At 38.0% G+C, this 14,367-nt stretch overlaps 1 protein-coding gene across 3 annotated transcripts; it reads left to right on the forward strand.

The window, feature by feature from the left end:
- Window positions 1-297: 297 nt before the first annotated feature.
- LOC590570 lies at window positions 298-14,222 on the forward strand. Of its 3 annotated transcripts, none has more exons than XM_030987297.1 (2): window positions 298-461; window positions 7,720-14,222. In XM_030987297.1, exon 2 carries the CDS (start codon window positions 7,759-7,761, stop codon window positions 9,517-9,519), a length of 1,761 nt encoding a protein of 586 aa, XP_030843157.1. In that variant the 5' UTR covers window positions 298-461; window positions 7,720-7,758; the 3' UTR covers window positions 9,520-14,222. The 3 variants fall into 3 exon arrangements, with proteins under 3 accessions (XP_030843157.1, XP_030843155.1, XP_030843156.1); XM_030987295.1 differs by having other exon boundaries at window positions 298-433; XM_030987296.1 differs by lacking the exon at window positions 298-461 and adding an exon at window positions 4,299-4,549.
- Window positions 14,223-14,367: the final 145 nt, after the last annotated feature.

Here is a 14,367-nt window from a genome sequence, read left to right on the forward strand (position 1 = left end):
CAAATAAGCCAAGCTTCCAGTCTCTACACCCAAGTATACCCAGGGCTTGTAATAAAGTCTCACCTCCCTGGTATACCCAAGTAGACCTATTACTTTATTTTTTAAGTTTTGCCAGGCCAGGGGGGGGGGGGGGTATCATAGATAAGATACAGATTAAAGGGTGTCTTTAAAATTCTAAAACACCCCCAATTTGAAAAAAAAAGTGGGGGGGGGGGGGGGGGGTAGTGTTACACCTGTTTGCCAAGGCCAATTAGGGGTGATGCTTGAACACCCCCCTCGCTAGTCTTACCTCAACGAAGCGAGCGACGAGGCCGATCGAAGGAGAACCAAATTTGTCTACTTTTGTTCCAGGCCCATTATAGTTGTATACATACTATTAATAACAGATTTTAAATTTAGAGTGCTCCAGCGTTAACATCTGAAAGCTGACGAGGTATGAATCTTTGTGATTTTTAATTTAGGTAAGGCCTAGATTCTAGGTAAAATTTGAGTAAAACCAAACAATACAAGTTACGCATATTGCTACGTGTGGGACTGATCTTTGAGTTTGACCGGGAAGACTCGATCGAGTTGGCTTTTTTAAAAACAAATTCTACGTTCAGTCTAGATCTAGACCTCTCATTTCAACATGCCTTCCCAACATTTTGCCAAAGCTAAAGGCAATTCGAAGAATGGGGTCCCAATCAGCTTTCACTTTGCACTTTGTAGAACACAAAAACAATGTTCCAATCTTACAAAGATGGATAGATCTAGTCTAGACTCTATTCATATTACTAGACCTCTACTCACACATAAACATAGTCTAAGCCTACTCACACATGTTATGTGTGAGTATTATGAATATGATGATGAGTGTCATAGCTACATGTACATGTATGTGACATAGGTACATTACTATCCTGGCTGTGTATTCAAAGCTGTGCTATTGATACTCAACATTTCAAACACCACGTACTGTACAAAACTTGACTGATTTCACTAAAAATCAGTAGACTCTAGGCCTAGATCTTAGCTTTAGTGACAAATGATGACACCTAAAATATAGCAGTAAAATACAATTTCTTCAACTCACCGATTGTTAGAAAGAATAATTTAAACATTAAAATTGTGAGTCTAGTCTACTATCAAACTCGCTTAAAGAGAAGGTTGAGTTCTGGGAAGAGGTGAAAAATAATTTGTAAGCATTACTCATTCTTATTGTGCAAGTGTGGAAGAACATCAGTTAAGACATGTTCCCTGAAAAAGCATGGCTCTTCAAATGCCTTCATATTCTAAATATGCATGTAACATCGTAAAAACCGGGGGCCGGCTTTTTACGCCACGTGTTCGTGTAGTCCCATATACATATTTCTGTGCAAGTGTTTGTAACTTTACCAAGACTTGGCCAAATTTCTTATCATTTTGAAGATTCCAGAACCTTGCATTACACACAAATTCTTATATGCTAGATAATCAACCTTTTCTGGTCGGTTCCACACCGTTTCTTTCACAATGCAATCGCATGACCAGAACTCAACTTCATCTTTAAAGTAGCCACACAAAGAATCAAAAGTGTTTTGAATTGATGCAAAACTCATATCATCAGAGCTACCAAGTATCACGCATTAGCTGACATCACGCATTTCGAGGGTCTGAAAATGCTCTTGGTCTTACGCACGATGTGCGCGCTAGATTTTGAAACAACGCTATACGTTATATGTATGTTATACCCTCTCACGCGCGCTTGCGCGCCGAATCATGAAAATGTCACGCATTGCTGATCTTTGAACTTGGCGTCTCTGTATCATTGCGAAGGGGAAGCCTTGCCGATCAAATACAACAACTCTTCTCTTCAAAATATGTTTGGGGCCCGCAGTAATCAACTCTAAAAAATGTTTGTTAGTTTTGAGATCCAGATTTTCTGCCTTCAGCGGTCCTTTGTAGAGCGTCAATATTTGTGACGTCACATACAGGACACGACTGGCTAGCTGCATACTGCTACACGGCACTGAGCTGTTCGTCCAGTGTGTGACGTCACTATTCAGAGCTCGCTACGCTTGTGTGTTTGACTTAAGTTCAGGGGCGTTCGGGGGTCTAAGGGGGGTCTTGAAAAATTGCATTTTACGCCTTTCCATGATATCTATATGATTTCTCAGCAATCTTTCCATCCTTATGTAATTTGTTCTAATTATGAGTTGTTAGTGAATTTTCTTTGTGTAGCTTCAAGACGACTTTGGTAAAAGATCTGTATGCATCAAAATTCTTGCAGGTCACTCAGATCTGCCTGAATTCTTGGTGCTATTTTGGTTGGGTGTAAGTGATAGCTTTCCCCTGCGGACTGAGCTAGAGCGAATCATATCAAGAGACATAACTACCCCTGTTTACACCCGTAAGAATGATTGGGAGAAATTGTTAAATGTTTTTAAAGGTAAAGACCAGTATTGGAAACGCCCCGATTTCAAAAAATGAAATGGAAGCTCTCATTACCAATCATGTGAAAGAATATGTTTTGACTAATACATGATAATAACAAATTTGCCGGGAAACCACCTACTAATTCATATATTTGGTAAATTTGTTTCTCTCATTGTCTGTGAGAGATATAGGGTAGTCCCATTTACATCTTTCTGTGTATAGTGCTTGTAACTTTACGGAGAACGGGCCAAATTTCTTATCATTTTGATGATTCCAGAACCTTGCAGATGCTAGATGCTAGATAATCAACCTTTTCTGATCGATTCCACAACGTTTCTTTCACAATGCAATCGCATGACCATAACTGGTCTTTACCTTTAACAGCCACATCGGCATGATTGTGTGCATCTGTTTGCTGTATTGACGTCGACTCTTCATGTGTGCAAGTGCTGCCTATTAGCACGTAGTGCAGTGCTAGAGTCAATACGCATAGCATTGACTCTATCTGGAGTGCATAATACTAACTTCCATCAGCTTCTGCGTGTTTCATATTAAATTATATACCTTCAAAGCGCGGGGGGGGGGGGGGGGGGGGGGGGGGGGGGGGGGGGGGGAATCAGATTTGGTTTGGACTGGGTACGTGTGCCGCTCGACCCTCGTAACTCTTACCCATTATTATAAGGGTCATATTGCTGAATTTTTTTTTCTCGAAAAAGGCCCATTTTTCACAATTTTCAGGTGTTTGAAAAAACAGACTTGTTTTTAATGGTATTTTTTTCTAAAGTGGGACCCATGTTATGTGTTTTTTTGTGAAAGAAAAAGTGACCCAGGCATTAGAGCGGCACACCACCGGCTTAATATGAAAAAAATTATTTTCTCTAATCTTCCCTATTTTGCCCTATTTTTTCCCCAATTTTCTTACTCGAAAGGGGGGAATGTTGTTAGATGCCATTTTTTCCCCGCGAATCCTCTTCTCTCTTTTTTTACTCAAGGGGGGCGTGGTTGAGGGGAAAACAAAACAAAATTTTTTTTTTTTAGTGCTCACTATCACCCCTGCCAATTAAAATGGGGGTAGTCATTAAAAGGGGGAGGGGCACTTCTTACAAAGGAAAAGGGGCACTTGTCACAGTAAAAGAGGCACCTCTCAGATTTGAATAGGGCAATTATCAAAAATGAAAAGGGCACTTCTCGTACCTGAAAAGGGGCACTTACTATAGAGATTAAGAAGGGCACGAGGGGAATGGATAAAGGACAATTTTTGCAAAGGAAAATGGAAAACTTGTCGAAGGAAAAGGGGAAGGGGCACTTTTACAAATTAATAGGGGCACTTGTCAAAGTAAAAGGGGCACTATTTCTATGTAAAAAGGGGCACTTCTTACAAGGTTAAAGAGGCACTTTTCTTATGTAAAAAGGGGCAGTTTTGGGGTGCTTGAGAAAGTTGGGGGGGGGGGGGGGAGGTGGACACTGTGTGCCCCTACTGCCCCCTGGAAGTGGGAGGGCCACCTTTGATTGACGGTATACAGTATATGAATCCCAGCAAATTTCACTTTCTGGCACAAACCTGTTGGTGAACTCTCGCATAGCTAGCTGGATCATTTGCACTTTGTCATATTTACAGTTATCTTAATTATGCAGGAATTTCAATACTAACAAAACTGTTTACACAAACAGCTCTACATGTATATATATATATTTTCTGTTGCATTATGACTGTATGGAGTACATGAACATGTTAATAATTTATGTAATAATTGAAACTGGAGATAGATCCCCTTGTTATCTTCTTTATTATTATTATCATCATTATTTGTCATCGCCTGTGCCTGGGGGCGGAATTAAAGCAAACTAAATCACTGTAACCCTCGACGTCTCTCCTCCTTTACCTTTACCCCAGATTCTGGAAGAATGCTGTGTTCTCGGTAGTCAGGCTTTCAGTTCAATTTTATGTTGCTTCCTTGAAGTTCCTTCTCGTAGTTGGGTGTCTTGATAAGTTGTCTGGAGCAGAAACGCTAATTGTCCAAACCCGATCCTGTCTGGCGCTTCCTTTATCCCGCATATCAGTCCATGCCTCCATGACAGTCGGAAGCTGTGTCACACAAGAGCGTCCTGGAAGGAAGCCATGCTGTTCATCACACAGTAACTCATTTTCCATCAGGTGGGTCACTACCGGTATTTCATCTTGAGTGAGTGACTCCAGAACTTTGCATGGTACTGATGTCAAGCTGATTGGTCTGTACAGTGCGAGTCAAAAAAAAGTTTACACCTAGAAAATTGCTAATTATTTTAAAGATCATCGATGAACAGCAAGTTTTTATACATCTTATGAAAGAGTGTTTTATCCCAAATCATTTGGTATCATTTTGTGTGGTATGTGTTCACGCTTGGATGAACAGGAGGCATTGTTTGCTAGAGTGCAAAAATTGACTTGCGCCAAAGTTGCTTATGTGATGTTTGAATAAAACAATTGGAATTTGGGTATTAATTCGGTCTTTGCAGATCCAAATAACATCCCTAACAGAATTATTCATGCCACACATATTAATTATCGAATATGAAATATCAACGAACATGCGTGCGCGCGTGTGTGTGTGTGCGACTTTGCTGCTGCAAAAAGCATATGCAATGCATTTTCATTTGATACATTCAATTCATTCTCTTACTCCGCTAATCCCCACATAATACATACAGTAGTCATTAGTTTGGCGCAAGTCAATTTTTGCACTCTCGCAAACAATACTTCCTGTTCATCCAAGCGTGAACACATACCAAACAAAAATGATACCAAATGATTTGGGATAAAACACTCTTTCACGAGATGTATAATAATATACTTTTCATAGATTATTTTTTAAATAATTAGCAACTTTCTAGGTGTAAACTTTTTTTTTGAATCACACAGTAGTTCTTAACATCAATTTTACTGGCTTTGTTGTGGACAGGTACCACATGAATGACCTTTTATGCTCTTGGTAGTTGCCTTTCTTCAATGATCATAATAGATTATGGAGAGGGGCTCTGTAAATGAGGCGGCTGTTTCTTTCAGAACCCAAGGGTGGAAGCCATCAGGTCCAGTACATTTGTACTTTGACAGGTGGACAAGCTTCTTATAAACATCAACTTTAGAGATTGAGATAGATGTTAATGAGTTTCCTGTGTGTCTTTGTGGGAGTTTTGGAATGTGCCTTTTACCTTCATCATTGAATGTAATGGCAATGAAGTTGTTCAATGCATCCGCTTTTCCTTTCTCAGATGATATACGATCTCCGTCCGGAGTTCACCTAGTCTGCAAGAGGTTTTGAGTTTGCTTTTTGCATACCTCCATAATGCCTTGGGATTTGATTTCACATTCATAGTCGGGTCTTTCTCAAAATACTTGCATAACTGCTTGGTCAGAGTTTGCATTAATTTGGCTAATCTCCTTGTTCTGATGATGCCCACAGGATGTTTGGTCTTCTATGCCTCCTTCTAAGCTCAATGTTTCTGGCTTTGTTTCCTCAGAGCCTCTCTAATCATCCATCTCTATTTCTTTCTGCGGTGTTTCGGTTTTGACTTCAATATGACCTTCTCCTTTTATCTCAGTCCGGGTGTCTACAAGAAACTCCTGAGCATCCTCTGAACTTTTATTCTCCAATTCGAATCCCACTTGGATATACCTTGGATATACCTTGGAAGTAGGCATTTAAAGTTAAAAACTTATTTGCCTCTCGTTGACATTCGGATGAAGAATCCATATTTTGGCACATGTTTAGTGGCGCTATACAGCAATTGACGAACATGGTCAAGTGAAGGACTCCTCTGGGTCAAATTGATCTTTTTTTGACGACCAAAATTTCAACAAATTGGATTTAAAGCTGTTTAGTGACTTGCTCTCCACAACTACAGAGGAGAGGTTGTTTCATTCCACTTGATTTGGTTTAGCTCTTTACACATTATCATCATACTGCCCTCTGTGCAATTGGAAGCGAGGAGTTGGGTTGTGGTTGTCATTCGTGTATACTGTAAGGTCAAAGAGGATTCCAATATGATCACTTCTTCCGATTCCAGATACATAGTGTATGTGGTTGATCATGCCTTCCTCATTCATGAAAACCAGAAATAGTATACTGGAATGTTGGCCTTCTCTAAATCTGGTATGTTCACCAATGTGTTGGTTTAGATAACAGTCAGCGACAGTTTCAATGAACTCCTGTACTGTATGGGTCCTTGCTCTTCCAAGCTTCCAATCAATATTGGGATAGTTGAAGTATCCTGCTATGAGGGCATATGGGAGGTGTTGATTGATGTGACTTGTGTAAATGCTTGTTTTAGTTCCTCATGGTTGTCTAGTGATGGGCTTCTGTACATGCATCCAATCAGTAGTTTGTCTGAGCCTCTTAGAGTAGTTAAGATTCATACTGATTCACGGAAACTGTGCTGCAAATCACATTCACTGACAAGGTGGTAGAGATCTCTTGCAATATAAATTGCAACTCCTCTGTAAACCATCCTCCAGATTGCATTGCGAATCATTTCCCTCTAACATGAAGTCTACATTTGTAAGGGGGTTCTTGTATGTCTGTATTAGTATGCCCAGGGGGAATTAGACCTCCTTGTAAGGTGACTGACAGGTGGTTATCTCATCAAATCAGCTTTCAATTAACATAAAAAAGGGGATCATGGGGGACTAACAGGCACAGATTGTTTGCTATATAGAGGGCGCAAGTAACTATAATTAGTACAGTGAGGATTTAAAACTTGCTTTTGAACTTGACTGATTTTCATTGACAGTGCTATTATCATCATTACTCTTCACTCTAATTTGCTGTCATCTTGACTGTCACTTTCAATAAAAAATAAGTGCTTTCTGACATCAGGCTTGAGTTCCTGTGGTCAGTACTTCTCGTGGGACAGCTTTTTCTCTCATCATTGTCACTACATCGCTGCACATGTTAACAAGAAGATCGCTATTTAGTATCCTTTATGTTTACCTCTCACAATATTACTAGTATGTAGTACTAGTAGTTAGATCCAAAATTAAAAAGCGTGCACCCTAGTTGACCTCTGAGCAAATTAAAGCAGCTGCGCAGAGACAAGGCCTTCATTTTTAAGCATGATGAGTTGATAAACGCGACATCCCGCAAATCACGTTCGTACACTGTGTTTCGATATGTATGTATAGGAACGCTGTTGATGAGAAGCAAAATTTGATAAACGCACCCATGGATAAACATCCCTCACAGTAAATAATTGACATGGTTGATTTAGGGAAGATGTTTTTTTTTAAATTAATTTTAATTTGTTTGTTAATTAATTTTCATTTGTTTGTTTTCTGTCTCCGTTTTGCAGGAAATCCCAAAGGATGTTGCCTTAGCTGTTGTTGGAACAATGGCATCTACCTGTAGCAGTGGTGAAACTTCTTCAGACCCAGCAGGTGACCTATCTACTTTGATTTGTAAAGGTTCGGTGGATGAAGAAGTGTTGAAGCAGTATGCTGAAAAGGGTCAAATTGATTTACCAGACAAAGATGGTAAAACACCACTGATGTTAGCATGCTGGTATGCTCGTACAGACACTGTACAGTCCTTATTAGCAAATGGGGCTAACCCCAACTCTAGGAGTGTAAAGGATGGCGACACCCCAATGCATTTTGCTTGCATGGTAGAAGAACCCTTAGCGGAGGATTCTTTATCTGGTAGCTATTATCGCCCATCTAAGTGGATGGCCGCCAAGCTTGCTATTATCAAGCTGCTTGTAAGTAATGGAGCACTAGCTGTTCAAGAAAACCTGAATGGATGGAGCCCAGTATATGTAGCTGCATTATACCTCCTGACGGACATTGTTGAGTTCCTCTTATCGATGGACGATATTTCTTTGGAGGTCAAGATGACAGCCACTGAAATACTGGGAGTTTCACAGGCTACTTTGGATGAGCGTCACTGTTTTAAAGAGGCATATCCTTCTTTCACAAGGGCCATATCCTTTCAGCAAGATTCCAGTCTTCCAGAAGCACAAACAGAGACTTCAGAACTTGCAGCGTGTTTCTCCAAAATCTCCCTGAAGGAATGCCACACACAAGAGGAAATCTTTTTGATCAGGGCATCTGAAGTTGCTATGAAGGCCCATGCTTTTTTGGTGGGGGAAAGACTGTTTCCCAATAATCTGAAGCAGAAGTATCTGTATCCATCCCTTGTTAGCTTTGCAAGTGATTGGATGATTGAAAAGAAAATGTTTGAAGAAGGCTTTCAAGTATTGTCTTTTGCCCTCGGTCGAGAGCATGAAGGTGAATTAAAGTTAGGATCAGTAGCAGTAAACCTTGCTGAAAAAAGTGGATCATTTATATTGGAGGACAAAGAACCAAATGCGCAGTACAATGAATGGGCAAGGGATTTGTTGTGTGCATACAAATCAATTCTTAGTCACGTACCAATGGACTCTCTACTAGATAATAAGGAATCTCTCATAGAAAGCTTTGGTGAAATACTGTTTAATGTGGCATTCTATTGCTCAAACATTGAGATCTTAAAATCCACATTGCAAGCCATAGGGAAGTCACTGACAGTCATCCAATGTAGAATCCTTAGGGAAAACTCTGACCAGTATCCTGAGATGCCTTCAGTGGCCTTTAAAATCATGGAACTTCTGGGAGAAGCATATGGTGACAACATTTATTGCGGAATGTCTTCCAGGGCCCTTCTTAGAGTAAAGTTTACAATATCCAAGATCTTGTTCTGTGATAATGCTTCGTATGTGGACAGCAGTGGAAGCAACATACTCCACTTAGTGGCGCACTGTGTCCAAGCAGCTAGAGACCATGACTATCTTGCGGATCTTACCAGAATCTTTGTTCGTCACGGATGTCCGGTAGATGTGGTGAATAACGATGAAGAAACTGCCTGCAGTATCTTGGAACAGCATGCAATGGATGACGAGTATGAGTGTGATCCAGAATTTCTTATGTTGGTGAGCCCACCAACTGCAGTACTACGCCTAGAGGAAGGAGCCATCAGAGCCGTCTTACGACACCACATCAACTACCAGGGTATACTTCCTTCAAGTTTATGTATGATGATAGAAGATGGAGTCAAGGAGAGTGAAATCGAAAGAGATAGTGAAGGCTCGGAAATTGAGAGTGATGACGAGAAATGATTCCAGTTCATGTCACATGAATTCTTAGAATATGCATTTTGCCTTTTGAACGAACTATGCAATTCTTGTGTACTAAGTGAAATACTTGCCAAAATTTCCATGACCTGTAAGATAAGTGTTCAATTTTGATGATCATGTTGCTTTGTTTTCTCTTTCTGCTCTGGAAGATCCAGAAATTTCCGGGAAAATGGTAGTTGATGGTCAGAGGTGACAGTGTTTTAATGATGATGAGGAGGAGGAGGCTTTATGTTGGGGCTTGACATTATTGTGAATTTGGGAATAATAACATGATGTGTTAACCTGTTATTGGATATGTAAGCAATGGTATTGGCAGGCAGTGTACATGTACTACACGGCTGAACAAGCTGAACAAAGAGCAGTGCCTTTTGCAACTTTTCCCCATTGACCTTGCCCCTTATTTTGATATGCACATTTCATTAGTGAAAATTATACATAAAGGGGTATCTTTAAAAAAGGAACAAGCACACTTCCTAATGATACTAAACAATAACATATATATATGTCATCTTTATTTCGGAAGAAAGTAAAAGAAGTTACACTTAAATTACCCAGGCCCTCTGCATAAAGAAAAGACAAATGTTCCGTCATCGACTGGCAAGAGGCATGGTCACAAATACAGTAACGTCATACAGTAACAGACACAGTAACAAATGCCATTCCAAAACAGGAACAGCTCGAGACAAACAGACAAAGCCAAAATCAAAACAAATAAATGAAAATACTAACAATAACGTGTCAAATTGTATACTGGAATTTAAGTATCTTCAATTGATCATTTTATTGATGTTTAGGTCTTTGTGAAAGTGATTTGATTCCATCATTAAAAACATGAGCAGTATTATAGATATTAGGGATTCCGGATGATTGTTTAAAGGGAAAATAGATTCTTTCATCAAAACAATATGATCTTTTATTCAATATTTAACATGAGAAATGTAACTTGAGTTTACGAACTTGTTTTAGCACTTTCCATGTGCAGCGCTTTTGTTCCCATGATACTGCTCATTAGTTTTTAAGTGTCATTTTATAACTACTGCCTTTGGTATTGGGATATTTGCTTTTGTTATGTTTGTATTATCCTAGTATTGTCTTTTTATAGCAATCATATTGGGATGTTTCCATTTCATTGAACAATCAGAGTTGATTTGCCTTAGTCGGCAGATCAAAGGGGGGAGGGGGGTGAATACCTCTCCCTCTCAACCAAGTAAAATTTAAACAGGGCTGAATAAATTTCAAGCCAAAAAATCTAGAGAAAAGTTTCCTGCATATTTTGCCCCTTTTAGGGTGTAGAGCCTCCTTTAGACTTAAAACTCGTGTGGTGGGCCAGTTAATGAGTTGGAGATGACAAGTTCAAATATAAATGAAAACAAAAGAATCTCGGAATTACAGTTGAAGTCCACTTTATTAATTATATAAATCAGCCGAAGCTCCAATCGTTACAAACGAAGAGTAATTATTGTATAAACATTTTAAATAAGCTGCTTCTCTCAGAGGCTGGGCGGCCATATTGACAGTTAACTAGCAGCACATCCTAAACAAGATAACGGAATGAAATAAACTCTCAAATAATATCAACTCTCAAATAATATGACTACTAAACCCGCACATGGCATTTAAATACTGCGACACCCGACGAGGCTTAAATATCACCAGCCAACCAGGAGGACCCTTACGAAGACAACCAATAACAAGACGGGATATATCTAACTACCCTTAGGTCATCCGACCAATTAAGAGAGGATTTATACCTTTAATGAATTATAACCAATAACAAAGCATAATAGATAAGAGTGATTTGAACTAGTTACCTACAAAAATGGGAGGAGTCTATCGCTTCGCGAGAATGTCGCGTCACCGGAAAAACAGTCTATTGTCTAACTCTAACGTGTTATTGGAAATGAACACCTGTACATCTTGATGCAGGAATTCATTTCCAACATGCTTATCGAAATGAAAATTAATGAACACTTTAATCTTATACAAGAATTCAAAACCAGGGGTTGTTTATCCGTTCCCGGCATACTATTGGAAACATAATTAATGCTATTTAACTTTTAGGTGTATACCAAGTCAAACTAATAATCGTACAATTAATCAACTCAGCCCGGCTCTTCTATGGCTCTAGCGCCCCCTTTTGCCCAAATGAGCATACCACTACACTCGCTTCTACCCCCCCCCCATTTCAATTCAATTCAATTCGTTTTATGCAACCATTTAAAAACATAATATACAAATTATGCGTGTATGAACATTATTGATACAGTGTAAATGGTCAGGGTGCCCCTAAAAGCCAAGGCTTGATGAATGGGGCACCCTATACATAAAGAAATATACATAGCATAAACATGAGATACAAACAAACTTAGTTATAAAAAATAAAAAGATAAAAACAAAAAACTTCAAAACATTAAGCACTAAACATGCAGGTAAAGGGGAAAAGGAAAAGGCGAAATAAGAAAACGTAGGGAGGAGAGATGAAATTACATGTTTATTTGACGTAGGTAGTTATTATTGAACGTTTTAGTTTGGTTTTAAATGAAGTAACATTAGTGCTGGAGATCACATCAGAAGGGAGGGAATTCCATATTCGAGGACCAGCAGATTTAAATGCAATAAGAGTCGATTGATTATGTGCTAATGGTAAATGGAATTTGGAGTGGGAACGGGTATTATATTGGTAGTAGTCTTTATTATACTGAAATAGATTTGTTATATTAAGAGGTGCTAAATTATGTTTCACGTAATACATCAGGATCGCAATTTGGATTTCATGAATATCAATGTGTCAATGTGTTTAATCTTGCAAATAATGGGCGTGACGGAGCTAAGTAAGGGGAATTCGAACATATGCGTAAAGCCTTTTTTTGCAGTCTATGTAAAGGGGTCAATTTCGAAGTGCCACAACTTGCCCAAGTAATATTGCCATAATAAATATAGGGAAGTATTAACGAGTTGTAAAGCATTAACAGGTGCTTTTCTTTAAGGGTACTACGTAATTTAGATAATATACCTATGTTTTTTGACATCTTATTACTTATAAAAAAACGGTGTTCCTTAAATGATAGATTATCATCAAGTATAAATCCTAGGAATTTGACAGAGTTAACAAGATTTAAAGTAAGATCTTTCATTTTTATATGAAAATCTAAAGAATTGTGTGATACATGAGGTTTTCTAAAATACATAACATTAGTTTTCTCATAATTAACAATCAGTTTGTTAGCATCGAACCAATCGGCTATTTTACATATTTCAGTATTGTTTTTTTCTAACAAAAAAATGAAATTGCTATAGGTGGAAATGATAGTTGTGTCGTCTGCAAATAAGACATAATCAAAAAAAGAAGACGCTGTACATAAATCATTAATATAAATTAGGAAGAGGAGCGGGCCCAGTATGGAGCCTTGAGGGACACCATACTGGGCTGTCGAGTAATGGGAATTATAATTATTAAATGAAGTATAGTTACGTCGATCAAGTAAGTAGCTCTGGAACCATTCCCACACTGCTCCCCTGATACCATAATGGGATAATTTATATAAAAGTATGTTGTGGTCTATGAGGTTGAAGGCTTTTGACAAGTCTAGAAATATACCAAATTAGTGAAAATTATTATGAATATTAGTTAAAAGAGTTTTATCTAAAAATCAATTAATGCATGTTCACACGAATGTCCTGCCCTGAAGTCATATTGACAATTATTTAATATTTTATTTCTATCCAAATAAGAAATTAGTCTTTTATAAACAATTTTTTCTAGGATTTTGGAAAAACATCGTAATAATGTAATTGGTCGATAATTGGAAAATAAGTGTTTATCGCCTTTTTTAAATACAGGAATGATCTTTCCAATTGTCAGATTATTAGGTACTACTCCTGAACATAAAGATAGGTTAACTATATGGACTAGAGGGGTTAATATGGAATAGATTACTTTTTTTACAACAAAAGTATTTATATCGTCAAAGCCAGTGCTATAACTCATTTTATATCTTTAACAATTTTGATGATTTCTAATTCATTGGTTGGATAAAAATACATAGAAGTTTGACATGGATTTTTAAGGTAGTGACTAAATTTTTGTCTAGAATCATGACGAATTTGTTTTAAGGTATTTGCAGCAATATTAGAAAAGAAATTGTCAAATTCATTTACTATATCTTCATTTTTATATACTTTTACATCATTTTTCATAAAATATAATGGAAAGTTTTTTTTATTTTTCTTACACATTAAATCGTTTATAATTTGCCAAACTTTCCTAAGGTTATGCTTGTTCTTGGTTAACAAGTCACAATAATACTTTTTACGAGCTGTTCTTAGGATTTCATTTAATTTGTTTCGATATAACAATCATAAAATCTTAAAAATCGTGTTCCAAACTGAAATTTGTCCATATCTGGTTTGCCATTTCCTGTACTCTCATTCCTAGTTTACATGCTTAAATAAACACATTGCGACTATAAATATTACAATTATCTTTTATTTTATTCGAACATAATTTATACATGTATATTCAATGAACATACATATACCTATTAAGGTGCTGAAATCTCCCAAAAGTTCAATACCGGTATGTGAAATGATTGTGCACTTTGGGACCTGCATGTACCATTTGAATATTTGATGTCTTAATTTGTTTGTATTTTTGTAATAAAATAGACTTAACTGTAATGCTTCAAGCAATAGACATTCTTGGTGTACATGTATACTTCGATGATGTCTCTAAGTGCTCAACAGGTGTATTATTACAGTGGCAAATCCAGGTTAATTCTACCCCCCCTTTTTTTTTAGGTGCCCCCCCCCCCCCCTGGCGCTTAAGGGGGG

Source organism: Strongylocentrotus purpuratus, unplaced genomic scaffold, assembly GCF_000002235.5.
Source record: "Strongylocentrotus purpuratus isolate Spur 01 unplaced genomic scaffold, Spur_5.0 spur5_scaffold_16, whole genome shotgun sequence".
Classification (NCBI taxonomy): domain Eukaryota; kingdom Metazoa; phylum Echinodermata; class Echinoidea; order Camarodonta; family Strongylocentrotidae; genus Strongylocentrotus; species Strongylocentrotus purpuratus.